Genomic DNA, 19,555 nt, shown 5'->3' with positions numbered 1-19,555 from the left:
AAAAGACATCCAGAGGGCCAGCAGACACATGAAAAGATGCTCAACATCACTCATCATCAGGGAAATACAAATCAAAACCACAATGAGATATTACCTCAAGCCAGTCAGAATCACTAAAATTAACAACTCAGGAAACAACAGATGTTGGCAAGGATGTGGAGAAAGGGGAGAACACTCTTGCACTGTTGGTGGGAATGCAAGCTGATGCAGCCACTCTGGAAAACAGTATGGAGGTTCCCCAAAAAGTTAAAAATAAAATTACCCTACAACTCAGTAATTGCACTATTAGGTATTTATCCAAAGGATACACAAATGCTGGTTCAAAGGGGCACATGCACCCCAATGTTTACAACAGCGCTATCAACAATAGCTAAATTATGGAAAGAGCCCAAATGTCCAGCTACTGATGAATGGATAAAGAAGACGTGGTGTGTATATATACACATACACACACACACACACACACACACACACACACACACACAATGGAATACTCCTCAGCAATGAAAAAGATTTAAATCTTGCTTTTTGCAACAACGTGGATGTACCTGGAGGGTATTATGCTAAGCAAAATAAGTCAGAGAAAGACAGATTCCATGTGATTTAACTCATATGTGAAATTTGAGAAACTCAACAGATGAACGTAGGGGAAGGGAAGGCAAAATAAGATTAAAACAGAGGGGGAGGCAAACCATAAGAGACTCTTAAATGCAGAGAACAAACTGAGGGTTGCTGGAGGGGGGCGGGGATGGGCTAACTGGGGGACGGGCATTGAGGAGGGCTCTTGTTGGGATGAGCCCTGGGTGTCATATGTAAGAGATGAATCACCGGGTTCTATTCCTGAAGCCAAGACTACACTTAGGTTAGCTAATTGGAACTTAAATTTAAAAAATTAAAAAAAAAAAAAAAAAAGAAACATAATCAGTACGACATTAGCCGTAACTGGATTTCCTCAAAGCAGATTCTGAAAGTTTAATTCTGTTCACAGGGTTTATTGCGGGGGTGGGGGGTGGGGGTTGGAGGAAGTGAAGATAAAGGAGGGGTGAACAGGTGAAAACAAGTTCCAGATGTGGTCTTAGTCATCAGAACGTATCAGCCACGTCCAGCCTACGAGACCGCGGAATGAATCTGCCTACCGGAGCACCCCACATGTGGAGGTGGCCGAGCTCCTTCCCGCAGGCGGTAACCAGCCTAGGTTCTCTGAATAAGGCCCGGACGGGGGTGGGGGGCGTGTGTACCCTCCTGGTAGGGGTTGCTTTCTCTTGCCAGAGGCAATTCTCCAGACAAGGTCAACTGTTTCCAGCCAGGGCTCATAGCTGTAGAGTCACGAAGGCACAGGCTACCAGAGGGGGTGGGGAGGACCCACAATGCGCCCTACAACATGAAGCTGGCTGGATGTCGGACGTGAGGGACGGTGAAATGCAGCGTCACAAAGCAGGAATTGACCGCGGGTTGGGGAACACGTGACCTAGAGCGGGACGTCCGGGGGAACACTGTCGCACGCGCACGGACAGGTGGAGCGTTCAGAAGGTAAAGTTACGGGAATCGGGTGGACCCTGTGTGATGTGGGACATGCAGATTTCACAGTCATCCCTTCTACAAGTCAAATGCTGCTGCAGAAGCATAAAGGGCAGAGAAAGCGTGGATTGAGCAGAACGCATAGGCAGGACCATGCACACACTGCGGTATTTCCGCTTCTCTGTCCCCTTCGGGCAACCGGAGAGAGGCCACAGCCGTAAAACACGTTTGTCTTTGCCGTCCTCAATTGTTTGTTTTCCTCAAAAGGTTTTTCCTGTACTGTCCATGAGGTGGAAGATAAACTGGATTGACTTCATCCGGGGAACAATCTTGCTTTCTCTTACTGGACCTGGCTGTGCGGGAAACTTCTTTTTGTTTGCGAGCCATGTGTACGTTTTTGTCATGGGTCCTAAGAAAAAGCCCACAGACCTTCTCCTCGTCCACCTGGCTTTTACCAATACCATGACACTTTGTGCCAGAGGCATTTTCGATATAACAGCAGCTTTTCATGTCAGTAACTTTCTAGATAGTGCCAGTTGCAAAACGGTGTTCTATCTGGGGAGAGTGGCCCGTGGCCTCTCAATGTGCACCACCTGCCTCCTCAGCGTGGTCCAGGCCCTCACCATCAGCCCCAGGACCTCCTCGTGGAGAAAGCTCAAGCCCCGCACCGCGTGGCAAGTGCTCCCCTCTCTCCTCCTCTTCTGGATCTTGAATTCCCTGATAAGCTCCAACTTGCTCTCCTACATCACAGCCGCCCAGAGCACCAACGGCTCCGGGATCACACCGTCTGGCTCCCACCCCTATTGCCATATGCTGCCCTCCGGGCTGACCGTCAGGTGGCTCTTCCTGACTCTCATGGCGCTGCGGGACATCATCTCCCAGAGCCTCATGGGCTGGAGCAGCGGGTACATGGCTTTCCGTCTGTGCAAGCATCGCCAGAGTGTGCTCCACCTGCGGAGCTCCACATCCCAGAGAAATTCCAGCCCGGAGACGAGAGCTACGCGGAGTGCCCTCCTCCTCATGGCCTGTTTCCTTCTCTTTTATTGGGCGGACTTCATTTTCTCCTTCTGCATCGGCTCCTTCCTGACCAATGACCGCACGGTGTTAAATATCAAACTATTTCTAACGCTCAGTTACGCCAGTCTCAGCCCCTTTGTGCTGATCAGCAGGGCCTCCCACCAGCCTCCCCGCCGGAGTGCCCGCTGAGATGTGGGGAAACCTGCTTTCTATACTGATTCTGTTAGTAGCTACAGGTAGATGATGTAGTGAAATTTTTTGCATGGCAAAAATTCTGTGCAGCCTGAACTAGAAGCGTATCATAAAAATAGTGTGCTGGCCTGGGTTTTCCGAGAAGCAAACACCAAGACCAAATTAAATATCCAGGGAAGTTGCCAGGGCAAACAGACTGTGAGAGAAAATGTGGAGGGAGCCCGGGAGGCCCAAGAGCCATCCAAACAAGATGCAAGTATGATTCTGAGTGAAGGACAGAGGAGAAAAGATTGGATGGAAACATCCTAGGCCAACTTCCAGCCTACATAGAGTTAAACGAGGGAGTTATTTGGCCATCAGCAAAATCCCAGGAATACCTCCAAACTCATTTGAAGGGACCAGCACAACTTTGATACAAAAATCTGAGAAAGGACATTGCAAGGTAACAAAATCATAGGTTAACATTGCTTATGAATATAAATGCAGCAATTGTAAACAAAATATTGGCAAACAGAACCCAACAATACATAAAAAGGGTAATATATTATGCTCCGGTGTAATTTATTCCCGAGATACAAGAAGGGATTAATATTCAATAAACCGAGGAAAATAATGAATCTCATAAAGACATCAAAGGACAAAGAAAGCATGCATTCGTTTTAGTAGAGCCATAAACACACTTGACAAAAATCAACACCCAGTTATGAAAAATATAAATAAAACTTCTCAGGGAAATTATAAAGGAAAGTAAGTTTCTTAAATTGATAGAGATTAGCTACAGGAAAACCACAGTTAACGTCATATTCAATATGGAAATTTTAAATGCTTATCTCCAAGGTTGGGAATGAGGCAGATATTTATTATCATCATTTCTCCTCAGCATTGTTCTGGAGACTCTAGACCCTATGAGAAGGTAAAAAAAACAAAACAAAACAAAAAAACGAGGAGAAGAGAAAAGAAAATGGAATGAAATAAGTAAAATTTTTTTTACTCACCATTAATAAAATTGTGTGTGTAGGAAACAGGGAAGAATGAAAAAGTGGAACTAGCAAGTTCAATAAATTGAAGATCAATAGAAAAAGAATTGCCTTCTACCTATTAGCAATACATAATTGAAAATTTTACTAAAAATTTAAACATCAAATATATAAGAGAAAACAAGCAAATCACTTATGCGATTTCTCCACTGAAAACTATGAAACATTGATACATTAAAGCTACATAAATAAATAAGAATCCTACGTTCGTGGAAAGTAAAACTCAGTATGTTTAAGGTGTCAATTCTCCCAAATTTTTTTTAATTTTTTAAGTTTATTTATTTATTTTGAGAAGGGGGGGTGGGGCAGAGAGAGAGAGGGAGAGAGAGAATCCCAAGCAGGCAGGGTAGAGTCTGGTGCAGGGCTCAGTCTTACGAACCATGAGATCATGCCCTGAGCCAAAATCAAGAGTCGGACGCTTAACCAACTGAGCCACCCAGGCACCCTCCCCCCATAATCACTCTTTAAGTTGCAGTGCAATTTGGATTAATATTCCAAAATGTGTGTGTGTGTGTGTATAAACTCGTATGCTTAAGTTTATGTGAAAATATAAAGGACTTACTAGAATGAGAAAACTGATCAATAGAACAAGAGACTATGACCAGACTACATATTTATAATAATCTGATTTATTATAAGGGCAACACTTCAGTGCAGTGGGTCAAAAATGGACTTTAAGTGAATTATGTTGGGTTTCTGAAATATCTACATGGAAAAATGCACCTGACCTCCTAACCTACATAACCCAAACAAACAGAGATGGAATAAAGATTTTAATATGTAGAATAATAAAGCTTTTAGAAGAAAGTGTAAGAGAATATCTTTATGACTACAGAGTAGACAGATATTGTTTTAAAGAACAGGATGTCAAACAGGCTAACCCTAAAAAGAATTATAATTTGGACAATATTAAAATTAGGATTTTCTATCCATCAATAGTCATCATTAAGAAGCTGAGTATAGGTACCACAGATTGGGACAAGATATGCACAATACACATAACTGACAAAAGATTCAAATATATGCAGACTCTTAGACGTCAATAAAGAAAAATAAACAACCCAATAAAAATGGGCAGAGGCTTGAACAGCCACCTCCACTAAATGGTATTCAACGTCCAGTAAACGTATGAAAAGGTGCACCACATCATTAATCCTGAAGGAACCGCAAATCAAAACTACAATGAATTATATCACTGCACACACACCCGAAGGCATGAAACAAAAACATCAACAAGACAAAGCGCTGGCATACATACATATTTTGTTCATTAGCTTTATGAACTTTTAAAAACATTCTAATAGTATTGAATCGAAGAGGGGAAACACAAACAGAACTTGAACACCGCTGCCCTAACCTACCACTCATTTTTATTCATCTTATGAGAGACCCCTGGAGACACTACTGAGCTTGTTGATTATCTGAATGCTGGCAAGTCCCTTGTGGAATCACCTAATGAAGGCAGTGAAGACTCGTCAAGAAAGAAGGAAAGCAAGCAAGCGAGCGAGAACCTGAGCCAGAGTGGAAAGGAGGCAGGAGCAAAGAAAATCCCATTAAATACAACTTGAATCTCATAAGGTCTTGAACCCAAGACCTCTCACTTTAACAGATAAATCGAACAACAAAGCTACACTATCTTCAATGTTATTTGAAATACATAATATAGGAAACATTTAATGATGTTAATTATATACATCTTTATGAGAAACTGCATCGATTTGAGAAAGGAAAGATCTTTTCTGGCCCAAACCGGGGAGAACTCCTTGATACAAGGCGTAGGTAGAGGAGACCGCCCCTTATGGAAATCGCCAGTATCAGACACATTATCCCTGTTCTAATTCCTCTTTTTTTTTTTTTTTTCCTTTCCCCCAGTGTTTCTTGGCTCCGTAACTACAAAAAAAGCTGTTCTAAGCTCTGCTATTAGAGATAACCCAGACCTTCCCACCCTACCTGGCTCAATCCAACGAACACGGTGGGGTCTGCATCCCACGTGCCGGGTTAGAAGGGGGGGTGTGGAGAAGGGAGGCCACGTGGGCACAACAGACAACAAATACCTTCAGCTCACCTGGGGCTCCCGGTGCCGGAGTGGGCGTGGCCGGGGGCCACAGCCAGGGGGCCAAGCCAACTGCGCCCCCCGGGACTCACCAGCGGGGGGCGGGGCGATGGACGTAAACATGCGCAGAAGGGGCGACCACAGGCCTTTTGAGTTACACGTTTGTACTTGTATGTTCCGTTTGTATGAAGAAATTCCAGGTGGGCCCACGGGATAAAGGTGAAAGGTTGATGTTAGTGGGGGAAGGGGTAGCTTGGGACTGGGGTGGGGGAGGATTGTTTATTTTATTTCTTTATAGATGCAGCTTTAAACCCTAGCAAATGCATTGCTTATTCAAACGTACAAAACAAAGTTGTGGAAGGGTAGATGGATAGATAGATGACGGATTATTGACTTTTAGAGTTTTTTTTTCCACTCAGTATAGTACCCTTGAGATCTATCTAAATTGTTGCATGCATCAATAGTTAATTAATTTTTTTTAAAGAGTTTTAAAAAAGGAATCTCTACACCCAGCACGGGGGTCCCGAAGCTACAACCCCAAGATCCAGAGTCCCACGCTCCACCGAGTGAGCCAGCCACGGGCTGCAGGTAATTAATTTTATTGCTGAATACTATTGTATAGTATGGATGTACCTCATTTTGTGTAACCATTCACCCATTGAGTAGCATTCCGGTTGTTTCCAGGTTGTTTCCAGCTTTTCGCCATTCGAAGGCAAACTGGCTGTGAACATTTGTGTACGAGCGTTTGTGCACGTACACTTTCATTTCTCTGACATATCTCATCTTAATGTGTATTTCTCTGGAAACTGGTGACGTTGCACATCTCGTCACATGCTAGCTTTCCATCTGTCCGTCCTCTTCACTGAAATATTTCATGCCTTTTGCACATTTTATAATTGGATTGCTCATCTTTCCCCTTTTGAGTTTTGAGTGTTATTTCTACATTCTAGAACAATCCTTTGTTTGATACACACTTCGTAAATATTTCTCCCAGTCTAAGGCATGTCTTTCCATCTTCTCAGCAGAGTCTTTCACAGAGCAAAAGTCTTTATTTTTTTTTTAATTTATTTATTTACTTAGAAAGGTGGGGGAGGTAGAGAGAGAGAGAGAGAGAGAGAGAGAGAGAGAATCTGAAGCAGGCTCCACATTGCCCGTGTGCATGGAGCCTGATGCAAGGCTCAAACTTACAAACCATGAGTTTATGACCTGAGCTGAATCTAGAGTCCAACACTTAGCTGACTGAGCCACCCAGGCACCCCTCTTTATTTTTGTTATAGTCTCTATTAAGCCCTTGGTCCTGAAGATGTTCTCTTCTTAAGCCTTTATTTTCCAGGGCGCCTGGGTGGCTCAGTCAGTTAAGCATCTGACTCCAGTGGAACTATGGCGGGAGTTAAGAGCTTGTGCTCTTGTGTTAGAATCCTGGGTTCAATCCTTGGTTCAGCTACTTACTATCTATGGGTGTTGGAGAAAGAGAATTAGCAACAAAATCTCCAGCCAACCACAAGACTTCTCTATAAAAAGTAAAAGGGAAGGAAAACAATTTCATTATTGAGAAAGCAGGAAACCATAATGTGCTGTGCACCACAGACAATCTGCTAAAGAGACTGCAGGAACAGAAAACAAAAGCTACTCGCAAACTAAGCAGGGTTGGGTCTGGTTAGTACTTGGATGGGAGAAAACAAAAGCTCACTTTTAATAGAGCCAAGCAGGTGCAACCCATCACATACATCTTATCTCAAGATAAGTGATAGCTTGCCCTCCAGTGAGAAGTCTGGCCAGCACCATTTGTCACACATAGTGCGTCCTAAAGTCACCTGGTGATCTGGATGATGCTGTGTAAATGAATTGGCTTCATCTGAAGAGAAAATAAATAAATTTCTCAATTCTGATGACAGGGCGCAGTTTTGCAATTTGGGATAAGGTCCTCCCAGAAGTTGGGCTCCTAATGTCCCGTAGCAACTGGGTGACAAGAGCACTGTCTTCTTTCAGGCTTATGTTTCAAAAGGTGGCTCACAGGTCCTTGACAAAAACATTCTTGGGTTGCAAAACTGGTAAGCTTTTTATTTAGCTTTTAAAAAAATTTACATACATCTCAAAGGGGCTGAGGAAAAATTTATGTTTTTTTTTTTAAGAAAACACTCTTAAGAGGAGGGAAGGTTGGGTCTCTCTTTTGCACCAGCGAAAATTACTATTTTTTCTTTTGCCCTTAGAAGTCTCAGTGGGCAACGTATGCAGTCTTTTTGTGTGCGACATTTTTAAAGTTTTTTTATGTATTTTGAGAGAGAGAGAGATCAGGGGAGGAGCAGAGAGAGAGAGAGAGAGAGAGAGAGTTCCAAGAAGGCTCCTTTGCTATCAGCAAGGAGCCAGATGCGGGGCTCGATCCCACAAACTGGGAGATCATGATCTGAGCGGAAATCAAGAGTCAGACGCTTAACTGACTGAGCCGTCCAGGTGCCCCACAATTTATGCCATCTATGTGTGCCTGCGTGTCCTCATTCAAAATTGGGGACGAAAACAGTGCTTATCTCAAAAGGCTTTTTATCACATGTACATCACATGTTACATAAGTATTTTTAGCAGGTTCCTGGTACACCTATAGGTAATGTGAAAGAAGAGAATATTCAATGACGCTTGTTGAAGGCGCTAAGGCAGACTATTCAGGACCACGGTGGGAGGTACAGGGAAACACTGCTGTGGGATCTTACAATGATGGGGAAACACTGGGCTTAATTCGGGATACTGCTTCACCCCTGGGCGCCGGCTTGCGGGGGCACCTCTTAACAGCCACCAGGGTGGCCGTTGCAGTGGCTGTTGGCGAAATCCCACTTCTTCGTTGCCGGGTTGCCGGGTCGTGAGGTGGGGGCCAGAGGCAATCCCCTGCAATTGGACCCTAGGGGTCTGTAGCCGAAAGCGCTAATCTCATCTGTCAGTTGAGAACACGAGCTGACAGGGATGCCTCCTTGGCTCAGCGGGTAGGTGTTAGATCCAGAAGGGGCTCCACGCACCCATCTGAAGGGAAAAGGTGTCTGTGAAAATCGTTTCCTTCGACATTTCCCAAAACGAATCTGGGAGGACACCGTCCCTCCCTCCTCTGCCAGGGTTCGGTCGGAAACGAAGAGAAGCGGCTGCTTGGGTGACACAGACACCGGTCCCAACTCTGACTCAGGGCTTTGAAATTTGGGGAAGATGAAAAGAAGGCTGGAAACTTGGGAGACTCTGGGTCGAGAGAAGCAAAACCAAACGGTTTTGATGAGGACATGGTGGGGCACTGAGCTGTGCTGAGTGCAGTCACTGTAACAGATTCCAGGGCTTTGACTAAACAGTGAATCTGTTCTGACTCCAGAAGGTTGGCTCAGGTGCTGTTCCTGCCATCAGGCGGGCCGTTTATTTCACGAGGTGCGAGGCAGTCGGGATCCTGTCACGCTTTCTCCGACAACGTGGCGCAGGCCTCGGTCTCCCCACGTGTCCGTGGGGGGAGGAAGCAGGGGTCCGAAGGCCACGACCAAGGTCCCCGGGTCGTGAGGCCTCCTGGTGCCAAACCCGGACACAAGCCTAGGTTCAGGCAGCTCGTGCTGCCAGACGCCTTCCGGGCCACGGTCGTCCGAGCTCTTAAGGACTGGGAGCGTAGGGAGCGGGGTGAAGGCCTGTGGGCCGCCTTTCCAAGCACACAGGGCCCGTGCAAGCCCCGCGGTTCAGTCAGACCTCCTGGTTTATGTTGTCTGGGGGAAGCTGTCAGCAGTGTTCTAGCCACTTCTGGGTGAAAAGGGAGGTGGGAGAGGTTGGGGGCGAGAGCGTGCATTTTCACCCAGGCGTGAAGGGGGCCGGTGGGCTGGGACTGACAGCAGGCGCCTCAGTTCCCTTGTCAACCAGGGCGGGAGGACAGCCGCGGGACAGCTGACCCGCTCAATTCCCTGCAAACACGGATTCCCCCAGGGCTCTTGAGCGAGTGTGACTGGCGCCATCACCCTTCGTGGCTGTGCTTCCTCTTTTCCTACCGAAGCGGCCCCAGCCCACTTGGCTACCCTGCCCACCCCTGGGAGTCCCTACTTCCTAAACCGCCCCTGTCTCAGGACAGCACCCAGTTCCTTGTTAGCTGGCTTCTCCTAACCGCCCCCTCCGGGGCGCCGGTAACACGCCCTGAAGGGACCCAGGCCTCCCCTGGGGTCTCCTCCGTGTCCTCAGCGGGACTCAGACCTCCTGTGCAGACCCCTGCCCCCCTGCCGGGCAGCATTGCAAGGTCCCCCCACCCCCCCACCCCCCTGGGGCCTGCCCAGACTGCATCAGGTCTGATCAGAGCTCGTCCAGCCCACGGACCATGTCTGCACGTCTCTGGCTGATCCGGCTTTAAAAGTTGGGGTCCCATCTCCAAAGGCTACGCCGTCTGATTTGATGTTGAAACTAGGAAAACCCGGTGAAAACTTGCAAGCAGTGAAGTCACAGACTCAGTCTGGGCTTTCAAAGACAACTCTGGAAGTATTCGGGGCTGTGTATCAGAGCTATAAAGATTGGAATCGGGAGGCACACCAGGAAATTGTTATCCTCGTCAGAATGAGATTCGCCGTGGCTGCTGAACCTAACGGGCCCTGGGAAAGATTGACAGGCTGAATGTGGGAGCTAGAAAAGACACTGATGCAACGGGAGGTTTTCAGGCTCTCGTGTGGGGACGTGGGGCGGTGAGCAAGACCCAGATTTCCTGGGGGTGGCTGATGGTGATGTCACGCGAAGAACTGGAAAGCACAGGGGGACGTCCGGTTGGGGGAAATGTTAGTTCCGCTCAGCACACGCTGGGATCGAACGTATCGGGGACACATAAACCCTGGAGCACGTAGTTTGTCTTCGCCGGTGTGGAGCGAGACAACAAAATCCGGATTGCCACTTCAGATTCTGTATTTTGATTCTCAGGATCGCATCCGAAGCCACATAGAACGACCCGGCGGGAGCACTCACGGGGAAAGGAAGAGAGTTCTTCGGACAGAAATCTGCTCTGTCACATACACCGTGACTGTCCTCTGTGCACCGGAGAGCCCTCTGATGTGCATTTTTCTTCGCAGATCCGCCTGGGCCCACGGCTTTCTTCGAAAGGCTCTTGCCGGATTCAAATTTCTCTGCCCTTGAAGCAAAAACATGGTTTTGAACAATATCCGGGCAACAATTTTTCTCTTTCTCACCGGACCCGGCATCGTGGGGAACATCTCTGTGTTTGTGAAGTACATGTGCGCTTTCTTTTCGGGCACTGCGACGAAATCTGTACACCTTCTTAGCATCCACTTGGCTTTTACAAATACCGTGATACTTTTGTCCGAGGTAACGCTGAAGACAATAGCGATGTTTGGTGTGAGAAACGTCCTGGGCGACGTGGGCTGTAAAGCGTTTGTGTTTCTGGAGAGGGTGGCCCGGGGCCTTTCGATCTCCACCAGCAGCTTCCTCGCCGTGGTCCAGGCCACCACCATCAGCCCCAGAGCCCCCGTGCCTGCCGGCTTCAAGCCAGCATCCGCAAGGCACATCCTTCCCCTCTGCCTCTTCTTCTGGGTCCTCAACTCCTTGGTCAGCATGAACTTACTCTACTACGTCAGAAACACGAGCCGCCTAAACAGGTCACAAGCTAGCCACGCAAATAGCTGCTCTTACGTCCTCCCAAGAAGCCAGGTCATGAAGTGGACGTTTCCCATCCTCATGGCCCTGCGGGATTTCTTGTTTCTGAGTCTCATGGGCTGGGCCAGCGCCTATATGGTGCTTCTTCTCCACAAGCACCACAGGCACGTCCTCTACCTTCAGAAATCCAAGATCCTCCACCAGACCCCCCCCCCCGAGAGAAGAGCCGCTCACAGCGTTCTCCTTCTGATGCTTTGTTTTCTTTTATTTTATTGGACAGATTGTCTTCTTTCTCTGGGCTTAAATTTCTCCTTAGAGAATGCTTCTTTCGTATTAAATATTCAAGAGTTTCTAACTCTTGGTTATGCAATTCTCAGCCCGTTTGTGCTGATTCACAGAGATGGACATCTGGGTGGATGTTGGCATACTCAATAAATCCTGAAAAATGCCTGGTTTTTCACCGATCCCTTGGGTAGCAAGTTTGAAAGAAGACATGTTATGGCTGAGCGCTAAAAAAAAAAATGAAGCCTGGCTTAAACAAATTAAAGTATCGTATTATACAACAAAGCTGGTGACTAGTAGCCATGAGCTGACACAGGAAGGAGATTATAATAACCTCTGGGGACTCAGCCTTCTTCTCATGTCCATCCTGCCACCCTCGGGAAGAGTTAGCCAATTCCACTTTCTTTCTTATGTCTCTTTAACTTTCACGCTTCCTGTAGGAAGGAGAAGAATCTGTCAAATTCCATCAAAAAGCTGATGTACTTACTCTTTGACTTATAAGCTTAACTTCTAGGAGGATCAAGCAGATAAATATTGCTCGTAGGAGATTTGGAGCCTAAAAACTATTACAAACTGCAGCGTTTTTTTAAACACATCAACTAAAATATCTAGCCAAAAAGGGCTGTTTTGCTGGCTATGTGAAAGTATCCTAGAGGATCCAGCCATACAAAGGAATTTTTGTTGAGCTTGTGAAAGAACAGGTGAGTTCAAAATGTATTGTTATGGAATAATATTCAAAGTGTATTTGTAATTAATAAGAGATAGTAATTCAAGAGCAATAGTATTAAAAAATGGACTGTAATATTTTTACTCGCCCTTATCTCCATCTTTTATAAGAGTTCAAAAGACACTTAAAAGAGTGTTACCTGGTTTCAGAAAAACTGGGTAAGTGAAGCAAAAACTGGAACTTCCTTTTACATCTTTCTATATTTTCTGAGTTGTTAAATCTTTGAGTATGTATTTTTAAAAAATGAATTAAAATTTGTTTTGAAAATAATTTGTGACTTGTTGCAAGACACGTTTGTTAGTGCCCTCACACTGCCACAATAAAACCAGCCTCATATGCCATGAAAGAGTCACAAAATAATGTGGTTCTACATTAATTTACATAGGAAATCAATAAGATACCACATATCTATTTGTAGATTTTTTTTTTTGTAAAAATTAAAACAAAGAAGTGTCTTGAAAGTAACCAGAGTTAAATGATAGATTACCCACTGGAAAGCAACGATTCTTAAATGACAGTGGATTTCTTAGAAGAAACCATGCACCTGAGACAAAACTTCATTGATCATGTCACCCTACTAAACTCCTTCTCTAACTGGCGATCCCCAGTGAGACTTTGGAGCTCCGGGAATTATCGTCAGTTGAGAGCCAATGATCATGAATCTCTGAAAAGATGATTATGTCCCTCATCTACTACACAGTTACCATAGTATATGACTGAATGTTCCTTTCGGGATGGCCGGCGGGAAGATTATCAGTGTATTTCTTTGGCAATGTAGTAGGGTTTCTTCCTGGGGATCTGTCTCTCCCATCATTAGAGGTGCCATGGGTGACTGAACTGGTTCCAGTCTGGGAATGGTTAAGGATCCATGACCATTCATGATGTGCAAGGGATTCAAGTCAGATTTGTACTCACAAGGCCTGGAGTTTTTCTCCTTTTTCAGATCAAGAAAGACTTGAGTCAACCTCTTACATACATCGGTTCTAGAGAACCATAATCAACTAGTCAATGGCAAAGATCTCTGTGAGTCAGACTATTTGATTAATGTCCATACCTGTCATTCTGCATTCAAATTATTAACACTATATTTAGGCATTTCGGTTCAATGACAGTAACTTCTGATGTAATTTCTTATTTGTAGGGAAGAACTTCAACACAGCTCTTCTAGGATGCTGGGGCTATACTCATGATTGTTTGTCACAGCTCTAGTGAAAGGCATATTCTCTGGAACCCTCCTGGTTTGGATGAGCAGATCTTACATAATAAATACTTTAGAATCCCAATAATCTCAAATCTTGGGTTAACTTCCTCTACAGCATATTAAGAAGTTCTTGGCATTTCAGCTTCATTTAGTGTGGGCCACGTTTGGGTTCATCTTTCAGTCATCCAAGCTTTCAAACTGTTTGAGCCATTCCTAGCCACTTAGGCTAAAATATTGAATTCATAATTTCTGCTGAGTGAGTCTATCTCAATACATTTGGCTTTATCCATCTTTACACTCTTTTCACCTTGATCCTACACCCTTCAGATCCATTTCCATATACCTATCACCAGCTTGGGCCACAAATTATCTTGGGACTGTTTCCAAAATACAGATGAAATGTTTTCTGAAATACATGTGGCTTTGCTCTAAAACCTATCTCGCTCTAAAATCTATTCCAAGATTTTCATTGCTCCGTATAGGATTCTGGACTGCCATAGTCATGTTCACCATATTTGGATCATCTCTACCATCAGCCCCTAATGGAAAATCTGACCCTTCGTGTCATACCAAATTTAATGAAGGCTATATAGGTAGTTATGAATTTACAATAAATATGGGGGATAACAGCATATTCAAGGACACTGTGGAAATGGGTAAAATTGAGATGTGAAAACTTCTATTACACAAATGTGCTTCTTTCTTGAGAAAATAAATCGAAAGAAATAAAAAGAGAGGAGTGAAAACTTGATAGTTAACAAGAGACTTAGATATTTTAAAAGAACACAGTATAAGATCTTATTTCTTGTCTAATTTTCTTTTTAAAAAAATGTTTATTTTGAGAAAGAGTGTGATCAGGGGAGGAGCAGAGAGAGAGGGAAGGCGAGAGAGAGAGAGAATCCCAACTGACAGTGTGGAGCCCAACGCAGGGCTTGATCTCACAATTGAGTGAGATCGTGACCTGAGTCAAAAAAGTCAGACGCTTAACCAACTGAGCCACCCAAGCACCCCTTTTATTTATTTATTTTCATCCCGTCTTATTTCCTTGAAGGAATAAAGTAAAAGTTCATAATTATTGAACACATGTATAAATGAATGAATGTCCAATTATCAAATAAGTAGTGTAGCAAGTAAGTGGGAAGAATGATTCTTATCCATGATGCTCAATAGAGCAAACGTAAGGAAACGCAACTAATCTGCAAGCATGAACAGAGGAGAAGAAAATAGAGTCAGATACCAAACTGAAGGAAGGATTTTGGAAAGTGAGAGAAGTTTTAAATGAGAGCTATGGGCCATTTTGGCTAGATTGCCAAGAACAAATATTTAAGTATCCGTGACAGCTTAAAAACTAGTATTTCACAACTGGCTCAACTGATTGACCCACCATAACAAACCACTGTTCATTTCCCCACTTTTTGTCCATACTGGACATATCAAGAGTGTCACATATGGTGATGATTCTTTCTCCAGAAGGGGAAATGAAATACTTACTTGAATGACTTTCAGTCAAGAAAACACCACATCCATGTAGTCTGGTATATTAGTATTCTATTGCTGCATAACAAATGAACACACATTTAATGACTTAAAGTAACACAAATGTATTACCTCATAGTTTCAGAGGGTCAGGAATATGGCCTAGCTGCCTCTTCTGATTAGTGTCTCACCAGACACAATTCACAATGTCAGCTAAGGTTGCTGTCTCATCTGAGGTCTTCCTAGCTCGCTTGATGGCTGGCAAACCTCAGTTTCCTGTTGTTTTAGAACGCAGACCCTCAGTTCCTAGAGGACACCCCCTGCCACGTGACCCTCTTCATAAGCAGTTCACATATCTGTTTACTTTTTCAAAGCTAGCAGGAGAGCCTCTCCTACTCTGAATATGTCTCTTTTGGACCCTCTTCCAAAAGGCTCACCTGATTAGGTCAGACTCACCCAGGATAATCTGTCACTCTCTCTTTTGTTGTTGTTGTTTAGTTTTTATTTTGTAATCATAAACGTAGCTCTGCAATCCAGCTAGACTTGGAGGGGAATCAGGAAACTAGGGGACCCATAGAACTGCAGCCAGAGCACAAAGATTGTAGGATGTTTTGAGCAGATGGGGGTGAAGGACTGCTCCCCTGAGCGACAGAAGGAACAGTCTGGCAGTTTAGATACAACGCGAGTCAAATGTACTAGATTTGTCCGCAGTCGACAACAGTGATCTTGCTGCTCTTGCCAATGCTGGACCCAAAGTGTTCCCTGGCTTCCACAACATTCGTGCCCTCTTTCATCTTGCCAACGACCACCTGCTCACCATCACACTCAGTGCTGGCAGCGCAGACGAAACCTGGGAACCATTCGTGTTGGGTCCAGCGGACCATGGATGAGATGCCAGGATCCCTATGCTTCAGGATGACATTCTCATCAAGTTTCTCCCCATAAGGGGGCTTGCTGCCAGTGCCATTATAGCGTGGGAAGTCACCACCTTGGCACATTAATCCCTAATTAATCCTATGAAAGCAGGAAACTTTATGACCAAGTCCATTCTCCCCAGTGCACAGAACACAACAATTTTCCATTGTCTTTGGAATTTTGTCTGTAAACAGCTCGAAGGAGATACGGCCAAATGGCTTGCTATCCGGGGTGATGTTGAAGAACACAGTGGAGTTGACCTGGGCCACACAGATGGCTCCAAGGTGGTAGCATCTGCAAGGCTTGATCTATCGTTTTTTATTATTAACTCAAAGCCAATTGATTAGGGACCTTAACTACATCTGAAAAAATCACTTCCATTTTGTCATATAATATAATTCAATCATGGTAGTGTAGGAGCCAAGGCCAAGTTGTCCCAAAATGTCCCACAATGGCAGACTGATTGTTTTGAATTAAAGCTATTAGAGAAACAGACAGTGCATAGGCCTCAGACCTTCTGCTGTCTCCCTGAAAGCAGGAAATAAATCTTTCATATGAAAGATACCCGCCATATACTAAGAAGTAAAAAGAAATTCTTGTCACCAGAAATGGAAAATTTAAGAGTGGAGAAAGCTGTAGAAACGGCAGAGAAAGCTGTTACGTTTTTACTAATTTACTATCTCAGCCCAAATTCCACTTAGAATTCCTTACTAAGTAAAGTTCCCAAACATCTGTTTTCTTTATCCTGTCAATTACTCAAAAATGTATTATTTCTTTGTCTAAAAAGTATAAACACTGCCTGCCTTGGTCATTTCTTTAGGTCTTAATTTTATTATTGGTAGTCCAGGCACATGTAATAACTGTGGTTGGTTTCTCCTATTAATCTGTCTCACGTCAACTTAACTCTTAAGCCAGCTGGAAGACCTTGAAGGGTAGAGGAAGAATTTTTCCTTCCCCACAGTAGTGAAATCCCACCATATCCAGAGGTCTTGCCCATATTCTAGGAAAGAGGATTACACCAGGTCTGCACACCAGAGAGAAAAGAATCATGGGACTCATTACATAATCCTGCCCATCTCCCCTTCCACTAGTTTACTGTTTTCAAATTAAATAATCTAAATCTCAAAATTTATTTTGGTAGCAGTGCCAGAAACACGAGAGATACAGAAGAGGGGCTGGTTGTACGTTTTCTCACTGAAAGAAGTTAGATGAGAGCATGGCTGGAAGGGAAGAAGAATGAGGGCCATCAGGCAGCGGATTGAAAAACTAATCTGTGCTGTTCAGTCAGGACAGTCAGTTCTCTGGGAGCAAGTAGAATGGAGAAATGGGAGACACTCCTGGCTTATGTCTGGTAATGTTTTACACTTTTGTCTGGGGGGTGGTTTTATAGACATGTACAGTTTGTAAAGATTCATTGGGCTATATAAGTAAGCTATATGTGGTTTTCTTTATGTATATATTTTTTAATTTTTTTTTAACATTTATTTATTTTTGAGACAGAGAGAGACAGAGCATGAACAGGGAGGGTCAGAGAGAGGGAGACACAGAATCTGAAACAGGCTCCAGGCTCTGAGCAGTCAGCACAGAGCCCGACGCGGGGCTTGAACCCACGGACAGTGAGATCGTGACCTGAGCCGAAGTCGGACGCTTAACCGACCGAGCCACCCAGGTGCCCCATTCTTTATGTATATTTTACCTCAGTGAAAATAAAACTTAAAATGCCTGGACTATGGAAATTCTTTCTGAGCATATTCATATGCCTGGAGACTATTGCTGCTGACTGAAGATGCTACGTGTCACGTAAGTGTTTTTATCAAAATAACAAAATTCTGGGCGTGCCTGGGTAGCTCATTCCATCGAGCATCTAACTCTTGGTTTTGGCTCAGGTTGTGATCTCATGGTTTCATGACTTTGAGCCCCGGGTCTGGCTCTGTGCTGGCAGCACAAGAACCTGCTTGGGATTCTTTCTCCCTCTCTCTTTGCCTCTCCTCTGCTCACGCTCTCTCTCCCTCTCTCTTTTCCCCTCCCCTGCTCACACACACACACTCACTCTCTCTCTCTCTCTCTCTCAAAATAAATACACTTAAAAATAATAAAATTCTGCCTCTCTTTAATGTTACTTTTTCTTGGGGCACCTGGGTGGCTCAGTTGGTTAAGCGTCCAACTTTGGCTCAGGTCAGATCTCATGGCTCGTTGAGTTCAAGCCCTGTGTAGGGTTCTGTGTTGACAGCTCAGAGCCTGGAGCCTGCTTCGGATTCTGTGTCTCCCTCTCTCTCTGTCCTTCCCCCACTTGCCCTCTGTTTCTTTCTCTCTCTCAAATATAAACATTTAAAGAATTTTTTTAAAAAGTTACTTTTTCTTCAGTGCATTATAACCCATATCAGGCTGTTATAAAAACCTGAGTGGTAAAATTTAGCCAAGTTGCCAGTAAAATACACTAGATCTCAGAAACCCTTTATCTGAAAAATGGGGATGATACTAATGACATCATGACCTTTACAAAGGAAAACAGGAGGAATATACCAGAGCACATAGTTCACAGTCTGTACCCCGTAATCACTCATTAATTTTATGGAAATGAATAAAGACCACTCCATGATTTACTAATTAGAACTCTGGACCCCGATTCTGACAATAAGCTGAAAGTTGAACCATTACCATCTCTAATTAAATGGATTCTTCCCAAATGTTGGGCAGGTCATTGAGAGGATGTGACCACTGGTTGACTTGTGAGCTGGACCCTGGCGATGGGAGCTCCTTACTCCTTCCCCTGTCTTTGGAATATGTGTTCTGTTCGCCTTCCCTGTTTCCAGAAGCTGCCTCAAGGACACAGCTTTTAGATAGTGATGTGGTGTTGAGGCCACCTAGACACTATATGTGACTGAACCCAGTTAGGACCTCTATATAAACTTTTAAGATTTGGCAGGCAGGTGCAGGGATCTTCTTGTCGCAGACCACTGAAGACAAGCCTAGTATATAAATTCTCTTGCTAACTAGAACTGCTACCTACCAACCTGGAGTGGACTGCCTCTCTCTTCAGTCTCTCCCTGCCCTCCTCAGAGGGCCCTGTTTCAGATTGTCCCCAAGAAGCTCTTGAGGTTGCCAACTAACACCAACACACGTGTTTGATTCCAGATGAACTGCTGTTTCCCTGAAACATGCATGAATTCTGCATACCTGACTTCATGGGCAAACTAAGCACAGGGTTAGCAGTGACTACCCTTGTCCCTTGTTCCCTGCCAGCCCAGGGACAATTAAGGTAAAACTATGTGCCAGAGAGCAAAATGCACATGAATCTTGGAACAGATTAAATCAGTGTGAATACAGAGCAGAAGCTGGGACTTGTAATTAAGAGAAAGGACAGTTTTGTGACACCAAGTTCATTAATGGGAACACTCAATTCCTTACTGCAAAGTATTTATTCTTTTTATACACTTTATTTATTTTGAGGGGAGAGAGAAAGACAGTGAGAGAGAATGTGAGCAAGGGAGGGGCAGAGAGAGAGGGAGAGAGAGAGAAAATCCCAAGCGGGCTCCATGCTGTCA

At 44.5% G+C, this 19,555-nt stretch overlaps 2 protein-coding genes and 1 pseudogene across 4 annotated transcripts; 2 read left to right on the top strand and 1 right to left on the bottom strand.

The window, feature by feature from the left end:
• The first annotated feature begins 1,291 nt into the window (after positions 1–1,291).
• LOC122219360 (putative vomeronasal receptor-like protein 4) lies at positions 1,292–3,576 on the top strand. The gene has a single exon (XM_042937587.1). It carries the CDS (start codon positions 1,672–1,674, stop codon positions 2,722–2,724), a length of 1,053 nt encoding a protein of 350 aa, XP_042793521.1. The 5' UTR covers positions 1,292–1,671; the 3' UTR covers positions 2,725–3,576.
• Positions 1,495–13,431, top strand: LOC122219383 (putative vomeronasal receptor-like protein 4). 3 transcript variants are annotated; one of them, XR_006202355.1, is made up of 4 exons: positions 5,836–6,017; positions 6,331–6,405; positions 10,720–12,392; positions 13,362–13,431. XR_006202355.1 is itself a non-coding variant. In XM_042937617.1 (3 exons), the coding sequence occupies exon 3, from the start codon at positions 10,942–10,944 to the stop codon at positions 11,842–11,844; it is 903 nt and encodes a 300-aa protein (XP_042793551.1). In that variant the 5' UTR covers positions 1,495–1,530; positions 6,331–6,405; positions 10,720–10,941; the 3' UTR covers positions 11,845–12,619. The 3 variants fall into 3 exon arrangements, 2 of the variants coding, with proteins under 2 accessions (XP_042793551.1, XP_042793550.1); XM_042937617.1 differs by lacking the exons at positions 5,836–6,017; positions 13,362–13,431 and adding an exon at positions 1,495–1,530 and having other exon boundaries at positions 10,720–12,619; XM_042937616.1 differs by lacking the exon at positions 13,362–13,431 and having other exon boundaries at positions 10,720–12,619.
• A 2,359-nt stretch (positions 13,432–15,790) lies between these two features.
• On the bottom strand, positions 15,791–16,582 carry LOC122219295 (annotated as a pseudogene).
• Positions 16,583–19,555: the final 2,973 nt, after the last annotated feature.

The sequence above is a fragment of the Panthera leo genome, chromosome B2 (genome assembly GCF_018350215.1).
Source record: "Panthera leo isolate Ple1 chromosome B2, P.leo_Ple1_pat1.1, whole genome shotgun sequence".
NCBI lineage: Eukaryota > Metazoa > Chordata > Mammalia > Carnivora > Felidae > Panthera > Panthera leo.
This window is presented reverse-complemented; position numbering and strand designations above follow the sequence as displayed.

Coding starts and splice junctions, on each gene's coding strand:
- LOC122219360 (XM_042937587.1), top strand. CDS start 1,672: ATGCACACACTGCGGTATTTCCGCTTCTCTGTCCCCTTCGGGCAACCG.
- LOC122219383 (XM_042937617.1), top strand. CDS start 10,942: ATGGTTTTGAACAATATCCGGGCAACAATTTTTCTCTTTCTCACCGGA.